The sequence below is a fragment of the Mastigoproctus giganteus genome, chromosome 10 (assembly GCF_048544385.1).
Source record: "Mastigoproctus giganteus isolate SK-2022 chromosome 10, ASM4854438v1, whole genome shotgun sequence".
In the NCBI taxonomy this organism is placed as follows: Eukaryota; Metazoa; Arthropoda; class Arachnida; order Uropygi; family Thelyphonidae; genus Mastigoproctus; species Mastigoproctus giganteus.
This window is the reverse complement of record NC_143584.1, coordinates 27,888,443-27,908,690: the sequence shown is the minus strand read 5'-3', so window position 1 is coordinate 27,908,690 and position 20,248 is coordinate 27,888,443. Positions and strand designations below refer to the sequence as shown.

Here is a 20,248-nt window from a genome sequence, read left to right as displayed (position 1 = left end):
TTGAAGAGGAAAAGACTAAACCCTCCAGAACATGACAGCATGACGAAACAAATGGCCCTCAGTCCCCAGTGGCTTTCACTCTCCCTCTTATGGCATCAAGAGGATCGGAGTGGAAACAGAGGGTGCTAAGAATCTCTAGGTACAACCAGGCTGCCTTGCATGGAAACTGAACTTGGCCTGTTAAATGTAAGATCACTCATCGGTGAAGATAGGATATTAGAGCTGGTAAAGGAATTAGAAAATGCAAATTGGAATATCATCAGAGCAATATCCCAATTTGTCTGAAACGTAAAATAATCAAAACTAATGTATACTCCCCACCATGACTTATGGAAGTGAAACTTGGGCACTCACCAAAAGAATGGAAGAGAAGCTGAGAACTACACAGCAAATAATGGAACAAATTATATTGGGAATCAGACTGTTAGATAAGAAGAGAAACACATGGATCAGGCTCGAAGACATGATGACAGATATTCTAAGAAAATAACAGAATGGTACCCAAGAGGAGCTAGAAGAAGACCTGGAAGACAATGATGGAAATGGACAGATGAAATTCATGAGTTCGTGGGTAGTAAGTAGATGGCCATTGCACAAAACAGAAGTAACTGGAAAGTTGCTGGAGAGGCCTTCGTCCTGCAGTGGATTGAAAATGGCTGATGATGACTGAACACTAACTTTATCTCTTGGGTGTCTTCCTATTAATTTTCTTTTTACTTTTTTCCCCTTTTTTTTTTTTTTTTTTTTTTTTTTTTGTGGTAGGATAACTGTATCTAATAACTGTATCTAATTCATGGCTGAATATTTCACATATTCAGCCATGGCATTTGGCTCGGGCACAAGTCTAAATTATCTATCTTTTTCGCAATTAATTCAGGCTACTTTTATTTTATTCAAATATTATTTAGATATATATTTCCTCCCGCACACATTTTTTATTATTATTTTTATTAGCTCTATGGTGCAAGGAAGCCTGAGGCTTATGCTGCACCAGCGAAAAAAAAAAAAAAATCCCAAGTTACCCTGAGAGAGAGAGAGAGAGAGAGAGAGAGAGAGAGAAACAAAAGTAGAAGGGAATCACCAAGAAAGAGAAGAATGATGATATCCAAGCCCATACTCACCACGTGTGAGCCCCTGAGGTTATATATCACTGGAAGCAAAAAAAAAAAAAAAAACAAAGACCCTTCCCCTTATAAGTAAGGGTTTGACTGCTTGAGGTCACTACTGTTATCACTGTTAAATAGTATGCTTTCACACACGATTCCTTTGACTCCTGTCTCCATGCTATGGTTAGTTTCAGTGATATTAGGTCAGTTCTCTTCTCTAACTGTTTTGGTCATATTTTCTTTAGTTTTCTCTATCCAGTTCACTATCCATATAATACATTTATCTACTGCATGCTAGCTACATAATTTTTCTTTAGTTTATACCAGACTGTCTGTGGCAGCCCAAATCCTCTGCTTGCACCTTCACAAGGGCAGGACTGTTAGTAATCCTGGGTATAACCTCCATGCACAAGTACATGGTGGGTGACCACCCAGCTGTGAACCAATGTAAGCAGGGGTCGAGGTGTGGTGCCTACACCACATGGAGGAATGCCACCCCTCTATGTTACCAGGCAGTACTTGGTGGTAGATGACTCTCATCAACCGGTGCAATACCACCACTTTGCTTATTGGAGGCTTGAAGTGGTGGAACCCATGTTTCGTCTCTAGTGCTAAGTTCCAGTCAACCCTTTCCTATCTCTTCCATCACGTAGTATGATTGATGACTTTTGAAGTTATGATGAATATCGTGGCGAGATCCAATATTCCTTACATTTCGAGGGTATAGCTCTAAAATGGTGTTCGCAGGCCGGCCGCTAGTTAGTACACCGGACCGAACCTATTGGTAACTCTCTAGGAGGCTTCCGGATCATCTAGTGTATAATCTTGCTACGTCTACTCTGCCAGATAGTGACTGGAGGGAGTCTGAGTAGTGTGTGTATGCAGGGAGCATTGTCGAGGCCACGTTATGTCAAGGATCTGGGTATATTCTTACCGCATGTACGCCATATCCAAAAATTTCATTACTTCATACAACATGTCCCACCCACCTTTTCTTACTATTGCATACACCATGAATTGTCAAACTTATAGAGCAAGCTTATCTGCGAAAGGAACTAAACCTCCCAAACACGTCCTAATTCATTTCACAAATATACGTGGTCTCAATTCTAATCTCAACGATGCTCACTTCCACTTGCAGTCTGCCAAACCCCATGTACTTTTTCTGACAGAATCTCAGTTATCGGTTGATTCAACTACTGCTCATCTCAGATGCCCAAATTATTCGCTGTATGATTCCTTTCGCCCCAAAGGTGGTACTTGTGCATATGTCCGTTCTGATATTCCCTGTCAGAGACTTGGTAATTTGGAATCTCCTCATTTCGATCTTCTCTGGCTTAAAATCTCTCTACCTCATTGTGTCAAATTCATCTGTTGTCTCTACTGTTCTCCAAACTCCACTAATCACTTGGAGCTCTTTGACTTCCTCTCTTTGCAACTTGACTTTCTCCAGTCCAACTTTCCTAACAGTGAAGTAATTTTCCTTGGTGATTTTAATGTTTACAACTCCAGCTGGCTTCCGTTTTCTAGTCACACCGACCCAGCAGGTCGAGATGCTGATTCTTTTGCAATTACTAATGACCTAGCACAGATTGTTCATTTACCTACAAGAATACCGGACAATCCTAATCATACAGCCAACACGCTTGATCTTTTTCTCACAAACAACCCTTCTAAGTACGCGGTCGAAATGAGAGGTCCTTTAGACACTTCAGATCACAACTTGGTGATTGTCTCTTCTCCAATGGAACCTTTATCTCATGGCTATTCCCAACCTCGTGTTGTTTGGCATAACAAAAATGCAAAATGGGATGACCTGCGAGACTTCTTTTCTTCTTTTCCTTGGTCAGATTACTGTTTCAAAACTTCTGATGTCAACGTTTGCTCAGATCGTGTCAGTGAAATTATTCTTGCAAGAATGGAAACTTTTATCCCACACTCCACTTTAAAATCTCGTCCTTTATCTAAACCTTGGTTTTCCAATAAATGTGCTAAAGCTGTTCAAGAGAAGAACATTGCCATCGTAATTGGCTTGTTTCTGATTCTTCAGTTTCATTTTCTGCCCTCACCAAAGTTTGCAACAATTGTAAAGCAATTATGAATCAGTCCAAACTAGAGTTTGAACAGGCTAAGAGTAGAAAACTTGCTTCTTGCCCTAATGGTAGCCAAGCATTCTGGTCTCTTGCCAAAGCTATTGGAACTTTTGCCCATCTCTGCTCCCACCTCTGTCCAAACCAGATGGTTCTGTTGTCACTTCAGCCAAGGATAAAGCTGACCTGCTAGCATCCCATTTTTCTTCCAACTCATGTATTAATGATCTTGGTAAAACACCTCCCACCATTTCCAACACGCTCCATTCAATGCCTCCTGTGGTCTTCCGTCAAAAGGATGTCAGAAGGATTTCTGACATCCTTTTGACGGAATAAGTGCCGCTTTTGACGCAAAAAGTGCCGCCTTTTTTCACTTTCTTATTCCAAAGGTGTTTTTCCTTCTTCTTGGAAATTTGCTCATATCCAGCTAGTTTCTGAAAAGGGTCACAAATCCCTCCCATCTAATTATCGTCCCATTGCAATTACTTCTCTTTCTAAAGTAATTGGAGAAATCAATTAACCGCCAAATCTTAAACTATCTAGAAACATTCCGTCTGATCAACGATCGCCAGTATGGATTCCATCAGTGTCGATCCACTGGTGATATTCTAGCTTATGTTACCCATTTATGGACTAATTCAATGGAAAGGTTCGGTGAAACACAAGTAGTTGCTCTTGACATCTGAAAGGCTTTCGATCATGTTTGGCATAAAGGTCTTCTAAACAAGCTTCCATCTTATGGTTTGCCAACTGTTTTTAGTAATTGGTTCTCCAGTTTTCTCTCTGATCGCTCACTGACTGTGATGGTAGATGGCTCTCTGTCTTCTTGCTTCTCCACTAATGTCAGTGTCCCTCAAGGTTCAGTTCTTTCCTCCACTCTTTTCCTTTTGTATATTAATGACCTTCTTCCATTTACTGGAAATCCTATCCATAGTTTTGCCGATGATAGCACATTGCATTTCACTTTCCATTTTGAGAAACCTTGCCCTGTTCAATCAGCTTCAACTTCTCGAAAATTCTACCAATTCCTTAAATGCCAATCTTCAGGTAATTGTCCAGTGAGACAAAGACAACTTAGTTGATTTCACCCCTTCTAAGACTCAGTCTTGTCTTATATCTCGCAAAAAGGATTCTTCTGCTCCTGTGCTTATCTTTAGTGACACTGCGATTTCTAGGCAAAATGATATATCTCTTTTGGGGATTATGCAGACTTCTAATCTCTCTTGGCACAAGCACATTAGAAATATTGCTTCCTCTGCATCTAAAAAACTTGGTTTTCTCTTTCGCTCTCGGCGTTACTTTTCTTCCAAACAGTTGCTCACTCTGTATAAATCGGAAATCCACGAATCGTGGAATATTGTTCCTACATATGGGGTGGTGCCCCCAAAACCTCTTTCAGGCTTCTTGATTCTATTCAGAAGAGGGCAGTTAGGTTAATTAATGATTCATCTCTAACAGAGTCTCTCCACTCGCTGTCTCATAGACGTACTGTTTCTGCTGCATGCCTCTTCTTCAGATACTTCCATGGGCACTGTTCTTCTGAATTGGCTTCTATAATTCCTGCTCTCTCTTTCAAAACAGTCCGAACACGTGCCGCCAACATCCATTTACTCTACAACTTCAAACTCACAGAACCAACTTTTCATCTTCCTCGTTTATTCATTCAACTGCCGTTTTCTGGAACAACCTTCCTTCATACGTATTTCCTGAAAATTACAGTCTACAGAAATTCAAGTCCAATGTCAACAAATATCTTCTTTCGTCTTCTCAACCTCCAACCCAAGCACGGTACTAAGTACTATAGGTTCTAATACGTCTCGTGTTTGGGGTTTACATAAAAAAAAAAACTTGCTATTGTCTTACTATTATGTACCTGAACCATGTACTTCTTACAACTATTCCTACCATGTGCTTCTTGCAACTCTAGGGTTGTTCCTACGTTGACAGTTCTTTGTTTTAATTTAGTTCTTTAGCTGTCTCTATATTTTCCTTTTATTCCTCTGTTGTATCAACCGTGAATTAGATGCAGATTTTATATGTCCTCCCTTATACTTTATCTTTACTTTGTGCCACTCTAAATTTATTCCCCAACTTTTTTCCCTTAATTCTCCTTATTAATTTTACTTTGCAATCGGATGTACTTTTTGTTTGAAACAGAAAATACTATATTGTAGGTTTTTTTGTGCAATTCTGGCAGTTGATGCTCGAAGAGCTGCCAGGATTGTGCAGTATATGACAATATACCTATATATATGTATATATTTCTTTCTTGTGTTTAAAATGTATTATTTTTTATCTTTTATTATTTTTACTTTTTCAAGTTGTAACTATTCTACCCCCTCTCATCTTTCCATTTTGCCTTCCCCTTTTTCTTTTTCTTTTCTTCTCAACTTTTTATATATATATATATATCTATCACAAGTAATAATAAATTAATAAAAAATGTGAGAAGTTAACCTGTGGAAAAAATATTAAGTAGATATGGAGATATGCAAAATAGTATAGACCTGTATTGCTAGAAATATAAATATTAAAAAATTATATAATAATATAGCCAAACAACTGCAACAGATAAAGGACTGTAGTCCTTTATCTGTTGCAGTTGAGAACTATATAAACTGTGAAGTAAAATCATATTGTCTTTGGTCCCTGTTCTTTTAACATAGATTTTAAAGATTATTAACAGTATAACACCACTTTGCTTATTGGAGGCTTGAAGTGGTGAAACCCATGTTTAGTCTCTAGAGCAAAGTTTCCGGCATCCCCCCCCCCCATACTTCCCCTTTAACCCATGCACGGTACTAAGTACTATAGGTTTTGATACCTTTCGTGTTTGGGGTTTTCATAAAAAATAAATAAATAAAAAAATAAATAAAAAAAATAACACAGATAAAAACAACCATAAAGATTACAAACAGTTATGAAGATTATAAATGGTTAAGCATAGATTATTAACAGTATAAGTATATATCATTTATAATCTTTGATTTTTCACTTTCATTTGGGTTTTTAACTAGTTTGTTCAGTGGCTTCTAATTTTATTCCTTTGCGTTCTTAAATATTTTAGAATCTGCCCTTTTACATTTAAATTTTATTATTTCATGTTTTCTCTACCACAGTTTATCTCCACTGTTGCAGTTGTTTGGTTCTCACTTGCTTTTCGCTCTTGTGTACTGCTCAGGACCCACAAAGGAAAACATATATAATCCCCAGTGGGTTAAACACCGAGAGTGGTTGATTTTTATCATTTGTAAGCTTCTCACTTATTTCACAAATATACCTAGTCTCAATTCCAATCTCAGTAATATCCATTTCCACTTACTTTTTTTTGACAGAATCCCAATTATTGGTTGTCTAAACTACTGCTCATCTCAGTTGTCCTAATTATTTGGTGTGCCATTCCTTTTATTTCAAGGATAGTACTTATGCATATGTCTACTCTGATGTTCCCTGTCAGAGACTTAGTTATTTGGAATCTCCTCTGCAAATGTTGTAGAAAAATATTGCAAATCAGCTTATAAGTGTTTATGTATTATTATTATTTACTAATATAAAATTAACCTTAAATTTAATAAAAAAGGGTGTGAAAAATCCCTCCTATCCAGTAATTGTCCCATTGCACACAATTCCACTCTTTTCAAAGTAATGGATAAATCCATCAACTGTCAAGTCCTAAACTGCCACAAAACATTCCATCTGATCAATGATTGCCAGTATGTGTATTCTGTCAGTGTCAGTCTGCTATATATTGATGGCAAAGGTAAAGAAAGCCCACACGAGAAGCATGCAAAAGTTAGATAAATTTACCGGTAAAAGTACTTTGCCATAACGGCATTTGTATTGTTGCTCGCTCAGTAAACATACAGTGGGTGTTATCGGTCAGGAGTAGAAATTGAATCCCATAGCCTGATTTTTTTTCTTTAGAATCACCGGTGGAGTAGTGGATAAATTGTTTATTAAGAAAAAAAAGGCAAAGGTAAAGGAATCCCACACGAGAAGCATGGCAAACTTCGAAAAAGTTTACTGGTGGAATATGTTACGAACATTTTTAACGACACCAGAACTTCCAATATGACTGTTCGTGATTCAATTATTGATTCTAAAGAAAAAAGGTCAGGTTACCCCCTCCACGTCGGGAGGGTTTCAAGCTCCCGTGGGATTCAACTTTACTCCAGACCGATAATACCCACCGTCTGTTTACCGAGCGAGCAACAATACAAATGCCGTTACGGCAAAGTACTTTTATCGTTAAATTTCATCGAACTTTTGCATGCTTCTTGTGTGGGCTTTCTTTACCTTAGTCATATTGGCTTATGTTACCCATCTGTGGACAAATTCAGTGGAAAAGTTTGGTGAAACTCAAGTAGTTGCTCTTGACATATCAAAGGCTTTTGATTGTGCTTGGCATAAAGGTCTTCTAAATAAGCTTTCATCTTATGGTTTGCCAACTGTTTTTTGTAATTGTGTGTCCACTCTGACCACTCACTGCTGATGATGGTAGATAGCTTTCTGTCTTCTAACTTCTCCACTAATGCTGGTGTACCCCTAAGTTCAATTTTTTTCTCACACTCTTTTCCTCTTGTACATTAATGATCTTCTTTCATTGACTGGAAATTCTAGCTATCATTTTGCTGATGATAGCACATTGCATTCCACCTTCCAGTTAGAAACCTTGTTCTGCTCAGACAGTTTCAACTTCTCGAATATCCACTACTATTTTCCTAAATTCTGATCTTGTGGGGCAAAGATAACTTAGTTAATTTCAGTCTGTCTAAAACTCAGTTCTCTCTTATATCTCATCTCACAAAAAGGAGGGTACAGATCCTGTGCTTATCATTGATGATATTCAGATTTCTGATTTCCAGGTCAGTAGTTCAGTAACATCTGTCTGTCTGCTAGTTTAATAACACTTATCTGTCATATTTTCTAGCTCAGTAGTTCAATAACTTCTGTGTGTTAGTCTAATATTGATCTCTATTAGGGTAATTCCTTAATAGGGATCACTTATCTCTATTAGGGATTACCCTGACTTCTAATTTCTCTTGGCATAAACACATCACAAATATTGCTTCCTTTGTGTCTAAAAAACTGGGGTTTTTTCTTTCACTCTCTGTGCTATTATTTTTCTTCTAAAGAACTTCTCACTCTGTATGAATCTCAAATCTGCCCTTCTCTGGGTTATTGTTCCAACATCTGGGGTGGTGCCTCCAAAACCATTGCTCAGGTTTCTAGAATTCCATTCAAAGAGGGTAGTCAGGTTAATTAATGACCCATCTCTCTACTCTCTATCTCAAAGACATTCTGTTTTTTTGCTGAAGCATTTTCTGTAAATTTCAGAAGAACAGTGCTCATTTCCATGAGCACTGTTCTTCTGAATAGGCTTCTGTAATTTCTCCTCTTTCTTCCAAACCAGTTTGAACATGTGGCTCAACCATTCAACTTCTGTTTACTGTCTAGTTTCTAACTCGCAGAACCAACTTTTCTTCTTTATTTATCCGTGCAACTTCTGTTTTCTGGATATGTATTTCCTGATAATTACAGTCTGCAGAAATTCAAGTCTTTTGTCAACAAGGATCTTTTTCTGTCTTGTCAGCCTTCAACCCATGCAAGGTGCTAAGTATATACTTACATTCTAATACCTTTTGTGTTTGTGATTTTCATCGGGGGGCCCTCCCTTGTAGAATCCTGCTGGAATATTTTCTTTTTTTTTTCTTTTTTTTTTAATGGAATATAAAGAATTCTGTATACTGTAAATCTAGTAATGCCTACACAGAAGAAACTGGCTAAAATCTGTTTGCCAAATTCTTAACTTCCCATACAAGGCATATTCCAGTGCCTAAATTTACCCTATTGGGAATCACAGAAATCTATGGTAACAGAATACATCATCAGCAGGAGGTGCCATATTCTCTTCAAAATAAGTCCTGGTTAGTTCAGAATGCCCATTTGAAAGCAAACTACTGCACACAGAAAGTTTCTGCGTACAGAAACGCACGCAGAAAGACTGCTCCAGTTTTTACAGCAGTCTTTTATGTGCATCAGTATCAAAAGCCTTCCTGAAATACAAGTATATGATATCAAAATTATTTTTTTCGTCCAGTTCCTTGGTCACTGCATCATAGTAATCTATCAGATTGGTTAGACAAGCCTGCCCCTTAAAATATTCATGCTGTGATTTCAGTATAATTTCATGCCTGTTCAGGTGGTCCTGCATTACTTCTTTAACCAGTGATTCCATTATTTTCCTTGGAACAGATGTTAAGTTAATAAGGCAGTGGCCCAGGGTATGTGGTGCTTGGGTGCTAATCACAATTGAAATTTGGCATTAGGCCAAATTTCATTTGTGATTAGCACCCAGAGTTTAATTAAAGACAGTAGTTATATCTTTAATTAAACTCCACATAACCCTTTAAAATTTTCTTCATATGTGTATGTAAGTTTCAGGTAATCCTTGAATGGTGGTGCCCTGGATGGCCCACCCCTGATTACTCATGTCAACTTTTGATCTCCATTTATGAATTTGGGATACGTTTGCACTTCACCATTCCATAGGGACCTACCCTGAATCCATGGATGCTCTCATAATTATGGCTTAGGGTTTGCTTATCTCCTTAGCTGCCTCCCTTAATATGACTGGATATATTCCATCCACCACAGGTGCTTTTTTTATGTCCATCTTCAACAATTTCTCCTCTACTTTCCTTTCAGTTATTACAAAGTCATTTAGCTGCCCTTTAGAATTTGATAAACTTCTGGCATCCCCTTCCCTAAAGAATTCCTCATGTGAATGGTGAATGTAGATGCAAAATACCTTTCAATGTATACCTGAGTAGGGTCATCAACAGTTAAACCCATAGACATCAAGTGGCCCAATGTGATTCAACTGCTTCCTTCTACTGTTAATATAACATAGAAGTCTTTGCATTCTTTGACAGAGACGTATCATAATATGCCTTAGCTTGCCTAAAGTTCTTTGTGGTTTGATTACACACTAATATATATCTACCATAGGTTTCTGTATCATCTGATAATTTATATGCATCCCATGCACATTTCTTTTCTGCCACATGTTTCAATAGTTCATCTGACATCCGTTTAGGTCTAATTATTGAACAGTATTTCTTCGTTGGTATGAAAAGCCTAGTAGCTTCTTTGATTACGTCCTTGAATACTTCCCATTTAGAATTTGCTGTTGGTAATATCATCAGTTGGACCCATTTCACAGAATTTAAAAACTGTCTGAGCCCACACTAGTCACCCTTATGAAAGCAAAAGCCTTTCCCTTTACTCTTGACAGTAGTCATGTCTTTAATTAAACTCCACATTAGCACACTCTGATTGCTGCCACCTAGTGGGTCTTTTACCTGTAGAGTCTTAATGCACTCAGAATTAAGAATAATTAATGCATTAAGAGTCCGTGTGATGTACTTTATTTCTTATTTATTTCGTTATTCTTATCATTTTAATTACTAATATTTCTAATATAGAAATAATATTGTTTCTATTATACTTAACATTTAACAGCTTTGGGAAAAATGAATGTTCTTCCTTAAAATTGACTCGTGAAACAACTTTTCCAGCATAACTAATTTGATTTCCTTTGATTATGAAACACCAGTACATTGAAGCAACACTGCCATTTAGCAGACTAGCTTTGGCAAACTTTGGGAAGGAAAAAGAAGGGGGAGGTGTATAGTGTTCAGTAGGGTTGGCTTGCTCAGATACTAAATTTTCCAGACCATTGGATGCTAGACTGTTGGACTTTGCACTTAGTTCAGTAACATGTCTGTCATCACTAGGCAGGCGCCTCCATAGCCAGGTGGGAAGGAGCAGCAGTGCGTAGCACACGCTTCTTGATTAGACCGGGGTTTGAGCCCGTCACCACCAAAAACGGAGGATGCGGAAAGGTCAAGGGAATGACCACCGCATATTCCCGGAGCAATATGGCCTTAGTTGCTAATGCTCCTAAAAACCAAACAACATCATCACTAGGCTGAAATTAGAACATTTTTTTAGTGTGATAGAGTAAAAATAAATGCTGGGATTTAATTATTAGCATTAGTAGTAGCAAATGATGCATGAAAGCAAACTTATATAACTTAAGTGAAGAAAAACAAAAAAATAGCCACTGCTATTAATATCAAAACTTTTATTGCTATCTTTGCATTGAAATTAAATTTATTATTTTCTCTACTTTTAGGCTGGATTAGCAACTCTTCTGAATGCCATTACTTTATTTAATACTAACTACATTTCTCTGGCTGTTGATGTTCAGAATGTTTGTGAGGTAAGTTAAATTAAATGGTACCCATTTTGTAGAAGTATTTAAATTTAAAATCGCAGGTTTTCCTAATTTTCTTAATGTGACTGTTGCTCAGGGTGGGACAATGCTTTTTATTATAAACTAAACTATTTAAAAAAATGTACACCAGAATAATGACTGGTTTTTATATTTTAATTCCTCTGCTCCCTTCACTATAAATAATCTCTTGTGTATATTCATTTTTTAAGCAGTCAACTGATGATTCTTCTTTATATTACATTCTATAGGAAATAAAAACAGGCTGAACCTGGACTAGGGTATCTAGTGGGAAAAATTAATTTAGTTTTATCAGGGACTTCATTTCAAGGATGCAGATAATATATTTTGTAGTAAGGATATCTCTGAATCAGCTAAAATAATGATGTTACTAACAAGAAAGAGAATATATAACTCATACAAGAACATATATTCTGAACTGTGGCTACAGTAATACCAGGAATGTTGTCAATAAAATGAGTGCATTTTGACTATTTATTTGAGACAACTAACATTGATCATAATAAAGGTAATGGAAATTGTGTCACCAAGAACTAGTAGATGATGAATTTTGCTATGACATGTATAGTGTATTTAGGGGGAAGGAATAGGTGGCAGGAGAAAGGGGGGGAAGGAAATCATGTTACTTGTCAAAAGTATCCTGTGCACAACGAGAGCTTTTGAGATTTTGAATATGCCTGATTACTGCAATATGCACCTTATTATATGGATATTTATTAGTACCACCTCACTAATCTGGTCACCCACATTTGAACCCTCTTTAGGATCTCTGTGTCTTTTTTTTTCTTTTGGGGTATGACCTCCAGACCTGAATGCAGTCTCACCATTGTTTTATACAGAGGAATGATGATATCCTTCACCCTACTTCAAAGGCTCCATAAATCATAAGAATCCACCTGTCTCTTTACACTGTATGTTACATTTCATATATGTCTGTATCATAACCAGTAAGTCTTTTTCATCCTGAACTGCTTTTAATTCCTCTCCCTTAGTCTATAAGTAACTCCTGAACGAATTCTGAAGTTCTCCTGGTGCAAAACTTTACATTTAGAACCAAACTTTAGTTGACAATTTTCAGACCATATTTGCAACAGATTATGAAGTCATTTTAAATCATCATGACCATATTCAGGTCATTATCAGATAGTATGAATCAGAGCTGAAATACTCAATATGTTCTACGTTGATAATAATATTACCAAATTAATAAGAGGAGTTTACCTCAATATAGTACGTGGAACACTTCCGTATGATACCCTCCAGAAATTAAAACGGAAAAAACGAAAAAATCGACAACTTACCGGTACATTAAAGTAAAATATAAATAATTAAAGTAAAATATAAATAATTAAATAATCAATTTAACACAATTCAAAATCAATTCAAAACAATTAAAATTCAAATTAACGCAATTAAAAGAATCTAACGAAAATATTCAAAACGATTTTCCTTCCTGAAGCTGACAATGCTTTTCGACCGACTGTCGTGATCACAGGAATGAAAATTACCGAATCCGGCTAAACCTGCAACTTAAATAGTGATTATGTGTCTTCGCGCATGCGCGTAAAGGTCCACGCATCGGAGATCAAATATGGCCGCCGAACATTAACAGAATTCTCGTGTAATTTAATTTCAATGGTTTCTGCAATTAATAGTCGCGTATAATTACGTTGAACGTTAAGTATTTTGGCCTCGTTAAATAAAAAAGTATGTTTTTCGTTAATGGCATGAAAGGCTAATTCTGACGCTGCTGAACGAGAAGCACGAACTGAGGCTTCGTGTTGATTTACACGGATATTAAGAGAAAACCGCGTCGAACCCTGATAAGACGAGTCGCAATCACCGCAAGAAATGTTGTATACTAGATCATTAATTTGTGTTGCAAACGCCGAAAGAACCGAGCGATTGTTCAGTATAGTGTGTAACTTCCGTATAGGCCTAGCTATAATTTTAAATTCGGTATCTTTAAAGAATCTGTTAAGCTGTTTGTGCCACTGTTCAACATATGGGACAGAAATAAAGTATTTTTTGATATTACTATTGTTGATTGGTGCAGTATTTTGTATCTTATCCTTAGCTTGTACCCTAATTCGATTTATTGTGTTAATGGGATAACCCCTGTTCAAGAATCTGCTAGTTAATATTTGTATTTCTGAGTCTAAAGCAGAATCCGTCGTTGAATATTTATAGGCATTTAGAAATTGATTAAAGATAATCGATCTTTTGTAGGTGAACGGGTGGTAGCTATTATAATGTAGAAGCATACCGGTGTTTGTGGGTTTTCGATAGATGCTAAATTGTATTTTGTTCGAGTCCCGGGTAAGCGTGAAATTTAGAAAGTTTAATGACTTAGTATCCGTATCTTCCCTTTCCAATGTAAATTTGAGTCTAGAATGAATATTATTGAACGAATGTAAAATGTCTTGGATAGTACTACTATCGGTAATAACTAGAACATCGTCTAAATACTTCCCATAGTATGTGATACGGGGACGAAAAGGTGTCAAATGTATCTGCTCAATCGTTGAGAGATAGATCTCTGACATTAAGCCACTCAGGCTCAAACCCATTGGTAATCCAAAAATTTGTTTGTACACCTTGTCTCGAAAGGTGATGTAGTTAGCCTCAACTAATAGTTTAATTAAGTGAAAAATCTCCTTTATAGGCAGCTTCGTATAATTAATCGGTGTCGAGTTTTTATTTAACATATCCCAAATAATATCTAATGTGTATTCAACGTTTACATTCGTATATAATGAGGTAACATCTAATGAGAATAAATTGTCATTGTCGCCGAGTCTACAGTCTTTAAGATTATTAAATAATGTATCGTAATTCTTAATTCCAAATTGTATAACCTGTCTAAAAGGTTTTATAATGTTATATACATGTGTGGCTAAGGCTGAAAATGCCGAGTTCCTGTAGGAAACAATAGGTCGAATCGGAAATCCAGGCTTGTGTAATTTTACCTGACCAAAAAGTGCAGGAATATTGTATGTTCTGGACTTCAATTCCTTCAACTGAACCATAGTAATGTAGTCGTTTTTACGATATGTGGTTAACGTTTTATTGTACTGATTTACCAAATTGGTAAACAGAGTCGGGTCCACTTCACAATAAGTGGAGGTATCAGATACAACTGAATCTAACTTATTAATATAATCATGTTTATCTAGTATTACCACTGTATCTCCTTTATCTGCCCTCTGTATAATAATGTCCTTATTTTCTCGAAGTTCTCGTAAAGCTGAACTGTCATGTGTATTCAATTTAGGAAGTCGCGTTTCTTTTATGTTATTCACTACTTGGTTAACTTGTTGAATAAATACATCTTTTTGTGGAACACTACGAAGTCCAAATTCAATATCAATTACGCATTGTTTTTTTGGCAGCTTTCGAGGTGGTAAATTATAATTTAATCCTTTGGATAAAAGTGAAATCTGGTCCTGCGATAGTGTACACGAGGAAAGATTTGTAACCTGTTGATATGTCGGTTCGTTGGATACTGGGTGAGGGGGTGTTCGAGAACTAGCTGACATATTCTGTGGTAGTGCGTTATGTGTCTGTGGGGGGGATGTCACCCAACTCGTGTGAACTTGGTCGCAAGCTCGCGACAATGTGTTAGAATTCGCATGAACGTGTCTTGAACTATTCGATAATGTTTGCAACTTATTAACGTGTCTGTTTTTTATTTCTGAGGCTTGTGCTTCCCGTCGCGAATCTATGGAGGTCTTCAATACAGACCAATCGTTCGGATGTAGATAATTTTTTAATTTATCGCGAAGCTTCCTAACCTGGGAAAGGTATTTTTGTTTATCCGAATATCGAGATTTTAAGGCAAGCTTAACAATATTACGTGATGTCGCCAGTGATAGTTGTTTTATGCCTGAAATTTTTTGATTTAAATTCACCCTGGCAAATTTCGGAACGATGTTGTTTTGAAGGCAATATTTTAGGAAAGAAATATGGTAACTTTGGGCCGAGTACCTTAGTGTAGATTTAATGTAATTTTGTACCAAGCCATTCAAAAAATCTCCCATAATCGTGTGTATCGATTGTATACTACTGGAGAGACAGGAAGTGAATGAAATCGTCAATAAGAGTTTGAAAATTAATTAGATAGTATGAATCAGAGCTGAAATACTCAATATGTTCTACGTTGATAATAATATTAGTAAATTAATAAGAGGAGTTTACCTCGATATAGTACGTGGAACACTTCCGTATGATACCCTCCAGAAATTAAAACGGAAAAAACGAAAAAATCGACAACTTACCGGTACATTAAAGTAAAATATAAATAATTAAAGTAAAATATAAATAATTAAATAATCAATTTAACTCAATTCAAAACAATTAAAATTCAAATTAACGCAATTAAAAGAATCTAACGAAAATATTCAAAACGATTTTCCTTCCTGAAGCTGACAATGCTTTTCGACCGACTGTCGTGATCACAGGAATGAAAATTACCGAATCCGGCTAAACCTGCAACTTAAATAGTGATTATGTGTCTTCGCGCATGCGCGTAAAGGTCCACGCATCGGAGATCAAATATGGCCACCGAACATTAACAGAATTCTCGTGTAATTTAATTTCAACGGTTTCTGCAATTAATAGTCGCGTATAATTACGTTGAACGTTAAGTATTTTGGCCTCGTTAAATAAAAAAGTATGTTTTTCGTTAATGGCATGAAAGGCTAATTCTGACGCTGCTGAACGAGAAGCACGAACTGAGGCTTCGTGTTGATTTACACGGATATTAAGAGAAAACCGCGTCGAACCCTGATAAGACGAGTCGCAATCACCGCAAGAAATGTTGTATACTAGATCATTAATTTGTGTTGCGAACGCCGGAAGAACCGAGCGATTGTTCAGTATAGTGTGTAACTTCCGTATAGGCCTAGCTATAATTTTAAATTCGGTATCTTTAAAGAATCTGTTAAGCTGTTTGTGCCACTGTTCAACATATGGGACAGAAATAAAGTATTTTTTGATATACATATGATAATGACCTGAATATGGTCATGATGATTTAAAATGACTTCATAATCTGTTGTTCTTAGTGGTCTGAAATGTAACTGTCTCATGCTTTTTTTCTTTTGTTCAGTCACACCCTTAATGTTGCTTGTCATCTGTTTTGGTTTTTCTCTTGTGTTTGTGGCTTCCAGGATATATATTCTTTGAATACTTCTCATAAAAGCTTGTAGTTGTCTCTTTAGTTAATAGAGCCCAAATAGTTCCTACTAAAGTCCTCTCTCTTGAAATTGAAGCCATCATCTTTTCTTTGACCAAAGAAATCATTTTGACCACTACACATTTTATAACGTGGTTATTATTGCTGTTGGTTCCTGCACTGTCATTGATTAAATTTGAATCCATGATGAGAACCAGGTCAAGATGTTAGAGCCCTTTCTCTGACATTCTGGAATAAATAACAATCACTGAAGCCTCAGAATTGAGAAAACTGTTTCCACTTGGTGTATTACCTTTCCATTATTTTTAGTCTATGTGAGGTAAGTTGAAGTTGCCCATAATGATGCAATCATATTTGTTTTGCCTGTACTTGCCTAAGGGAATTTTTGCCATATTTCTCATATTTGTTTGGTATGTAAATTACCCCTGCTATCATCCTCCCTTTACTGTGTGTCATCTCACAGCACACAGAGTCATATCTATCTGATTTTGGTCTGGCCCTCAGAACAGTCTGGTCACTTCTAGTGGGTTTTTGATAAGAAGTACCCCCAACCCCCCACATCAACCCTCCTTAGTTCTCCTGAGCACATTGTATCCAAAGTTCAAATTCATTTAATTTATTTACAATATGTCCCATTGCTATATAAACAAATTAAATTTTTTATTTTATAGTTTTTTGTTACACTCTTACACCTGCTTAAGCACATTTTTCCTTGTGGTCTAGAAATGCCCTAACTGATGGGTTTTGTTTCTATTTTAATGACTCTGTCTGTGCATAAGCAGTTAGAGGTTGCACACAAGTACTCATGAGGAGAGTGAAGTATAATTTTGGCCTGTGCTGTTAATTCGTGTTATTCATGCAGCACCCCCTTTACTTCTGGAATTAGCAGTTTTCCTGAACCGTCTCTATAATGTTAGTGAAACCCTCGTATCATCTGTATTCAAATGAATTCCATCTTTACAGAACAAATTCCTGCTATTTAAAAGTAGGGCAGACCAGGTTAAAGAAAATAAATATTGTAGAGTTTTGAGGGAAGCAGTTTCAATTTCAGGAAAGAGCTATCTGAGATGCTGAATAGCATCTACCAATTTATAAGACAGAGTAGGTAGGGGTGAATTATGGAATAATTTTAATGCTGCCACAACAGAAGCCATGAATATCTATATCCCATTAAGAAAATATAGCTCGAAGAGGATGCTAAAGTGGATGAATAAGAAAATAGCTGGTTTAATAGAGCAAATTAAGTATGGCATGGGACAGATATAGAGTGATAAAAAGTACTGAAGTATATATAGTTATAAGTTGGTTTGCAATAGTTCACAGAACTAGTTAGACTGGCAAAGGATGAGTAAGAAAAATCATTGGCTAAAAGAGCGAAGAAAGGGGTCATGCTGTTTTATACATATGTAGATACAAAGAAAAGTAAATCAGACTGGCTAATGGCCCTTGCATAATGGTTGTGGAAGTCATTGACAGTCTAAGTGTTGTAGCTGATAAATCGAATGGTCTTCACATGAATCTTTGTAGATGAAAGACCCTTTGTGAAGAGGATTGTTCTATTAACTGTGAACCAAAGTACTGTAAAATCAGTGATCTGGAAATTACAAGGATTGTTTACTAAAAAAAATTTCTGTCCCTCAATGCAAGTAAGAACCCTGGGGTAGATTTCATATACCCAGTTATTTTAAAGGAAGCACTGAGGAGAACAGCAAACCATTAAGGTTAATTATGAAGGCTTTAGTAGACTCAAGGGTGATTCTCTTGAACAAGAAAAGTGCCGGTGCATCATCAGTATGGTTGATTCTTTAAACCATCTTTGGATTGATGGAATTTTTCAGTGGTGAGGAAAATCTTGGAGGATTTTCCTTGTATTTCTATGACCAAATATTAATTCCCTTTTTCCATTCTTAATTAATAATAATAATAATAATAAAAAAAAATCTTGTCTATACTTGGGCACAATCACTAGATCAGAAGAGTCTACACCAAATACAATTTTTAACTGTATTTAGTAGTCGTGCACTTGAACCACAATTCACTCAGATGCACATGCATTACTGAAGGGGATGGAATTAATCATGAAGGGGGGAGGGAGACTTTGAATATGTGGGCTACAGAGCCTGGTAACTAGTTACCTTAGAGGGAGATAGTAAAATGAATGAAGGGTTGAGGAAAATCCTAGAACAGCACAAGAAGGTTAGTAGCAGAGGTCATTGTTTCACAGGCAGCAGTCTGAAGGATTCTTCACATGTAGTACATACATCCTTACGAGCGTGGTTCAATAAAGAATCGCCCTCACCTACTTCCACATATCGCAGATTTATGATATTTTGTGTGTAGCATCATACATATCTCTGTACTAAAGGTGTAAAATTTCAGCCCTGTGTCTTAATTTGTTTTTCTCTTACAGAGCTGAACGTGTGACGAAGTAGCATCGTGGACAAAGTTGAAGCCAGAGCTGTAATCCAGTATCTGTTCTTGAAGGGGAAATCTCCTAAAGAAATCCACAAGGAGATCACTGCTGTATATAAGGATGAAGCCCCATCCTATGACATTGTGAAGCACTGGCATAGACAGTTTAGGTGTGGTCGGACATCGGTAGAATCTGAGCCCATTCCAGGTCATCCCTATTCAGCCATTGATGACAGTATAATCAGAAAACTGGAGTCATTAATCATGGAAGATCGCCGGATATCTGTGCGTGAATTGTCCCAGGAGGTGAAGATTAGTGTGGGCTCTGTTGAAACAGTCCTTCATGACCAACTCCACTTACGGAAATTGAGTGCAAGATGGATTCCCCGATCATTGACTGGTTTCCAGAAGGCTTATCGACAACAGAAATCACAAGAGTTGTTAGCCCTGTGCCAAAAAAATGAGGAAGACTTTTTTTCCTCATCTGATCACTCAGGATGAAAGTTGGATACACCACTTTGACCATGAAAGTTAAAAGCAGTCCATGGAATGGCAACATCATGGTTTCCCACCCCCAAGAAGGCAAGGATCCAAGCATCAGCAGGAAAGGTCTTGCTGACACTGTTTTGGGATGAGAAAGGTGTAATAATGACTAATTACCTGCCAAAAAGTAGAACAATTACAGGTGTCTATTATGCCAACTTACTCACAAAATGACAGGAGAAAAACAAAACATGTCGGCGTGGCATGCTGTCCAAAGGTGTGAGAATGCTTCAAGACAATGCACCAGTTCTCACTCTTAAAATTGCAACAACACAGGTGGCCACTTGTGGATATGAAATACTGCCCCATCCAGCCTACTCACCCAATCTTGCACCATTGGACTTCTTCTTGTTTCTTTCCCTTAAGTCATTTCCTCGGGGGACCCACTTCCCTGATGATGAGACACTCATTTCTGCAACAGAGTCATGGTTCAAAGACCAACCCCCACCACTTCTACAAAAATGGTATCTGTAGCCTCATCCATCGATGGGAAAAATGTGTAAATCTGCACGGTGGCTATGTAGAGGAGGACTAAAATCTGTGCCAAGAATCAACAGGCTAGCACCTTTGTAAGAGCTAG

The 20,248-nt window shown here is 37.0% G+C and overlaps 1 protein-coding gene across 1 annotated transcript in view; it reads left to right on the top strand.

Annotated features, from left to right (window-relative positions):
* PIG-T (phosphatidylinositol glycan anchor biosynthesis class T) overlaps positions 1 to 20,248 on the top strand; it is a 132,902-nt gene that overhangs the window by 43,340 nt on the left and 69,314 nt on the right. The window contains exon 4 of the mRNA XM_090382883.1: positions 11,397 to 11,483. Within this exon, the coding sequence (XP_090239009.1) occupies positions 11,397 to 11,483 (87 nt within the window). The remainder of the gene's footprint in view (positions 1 to 11,396; positions 11,484 to 20,248) is intronic.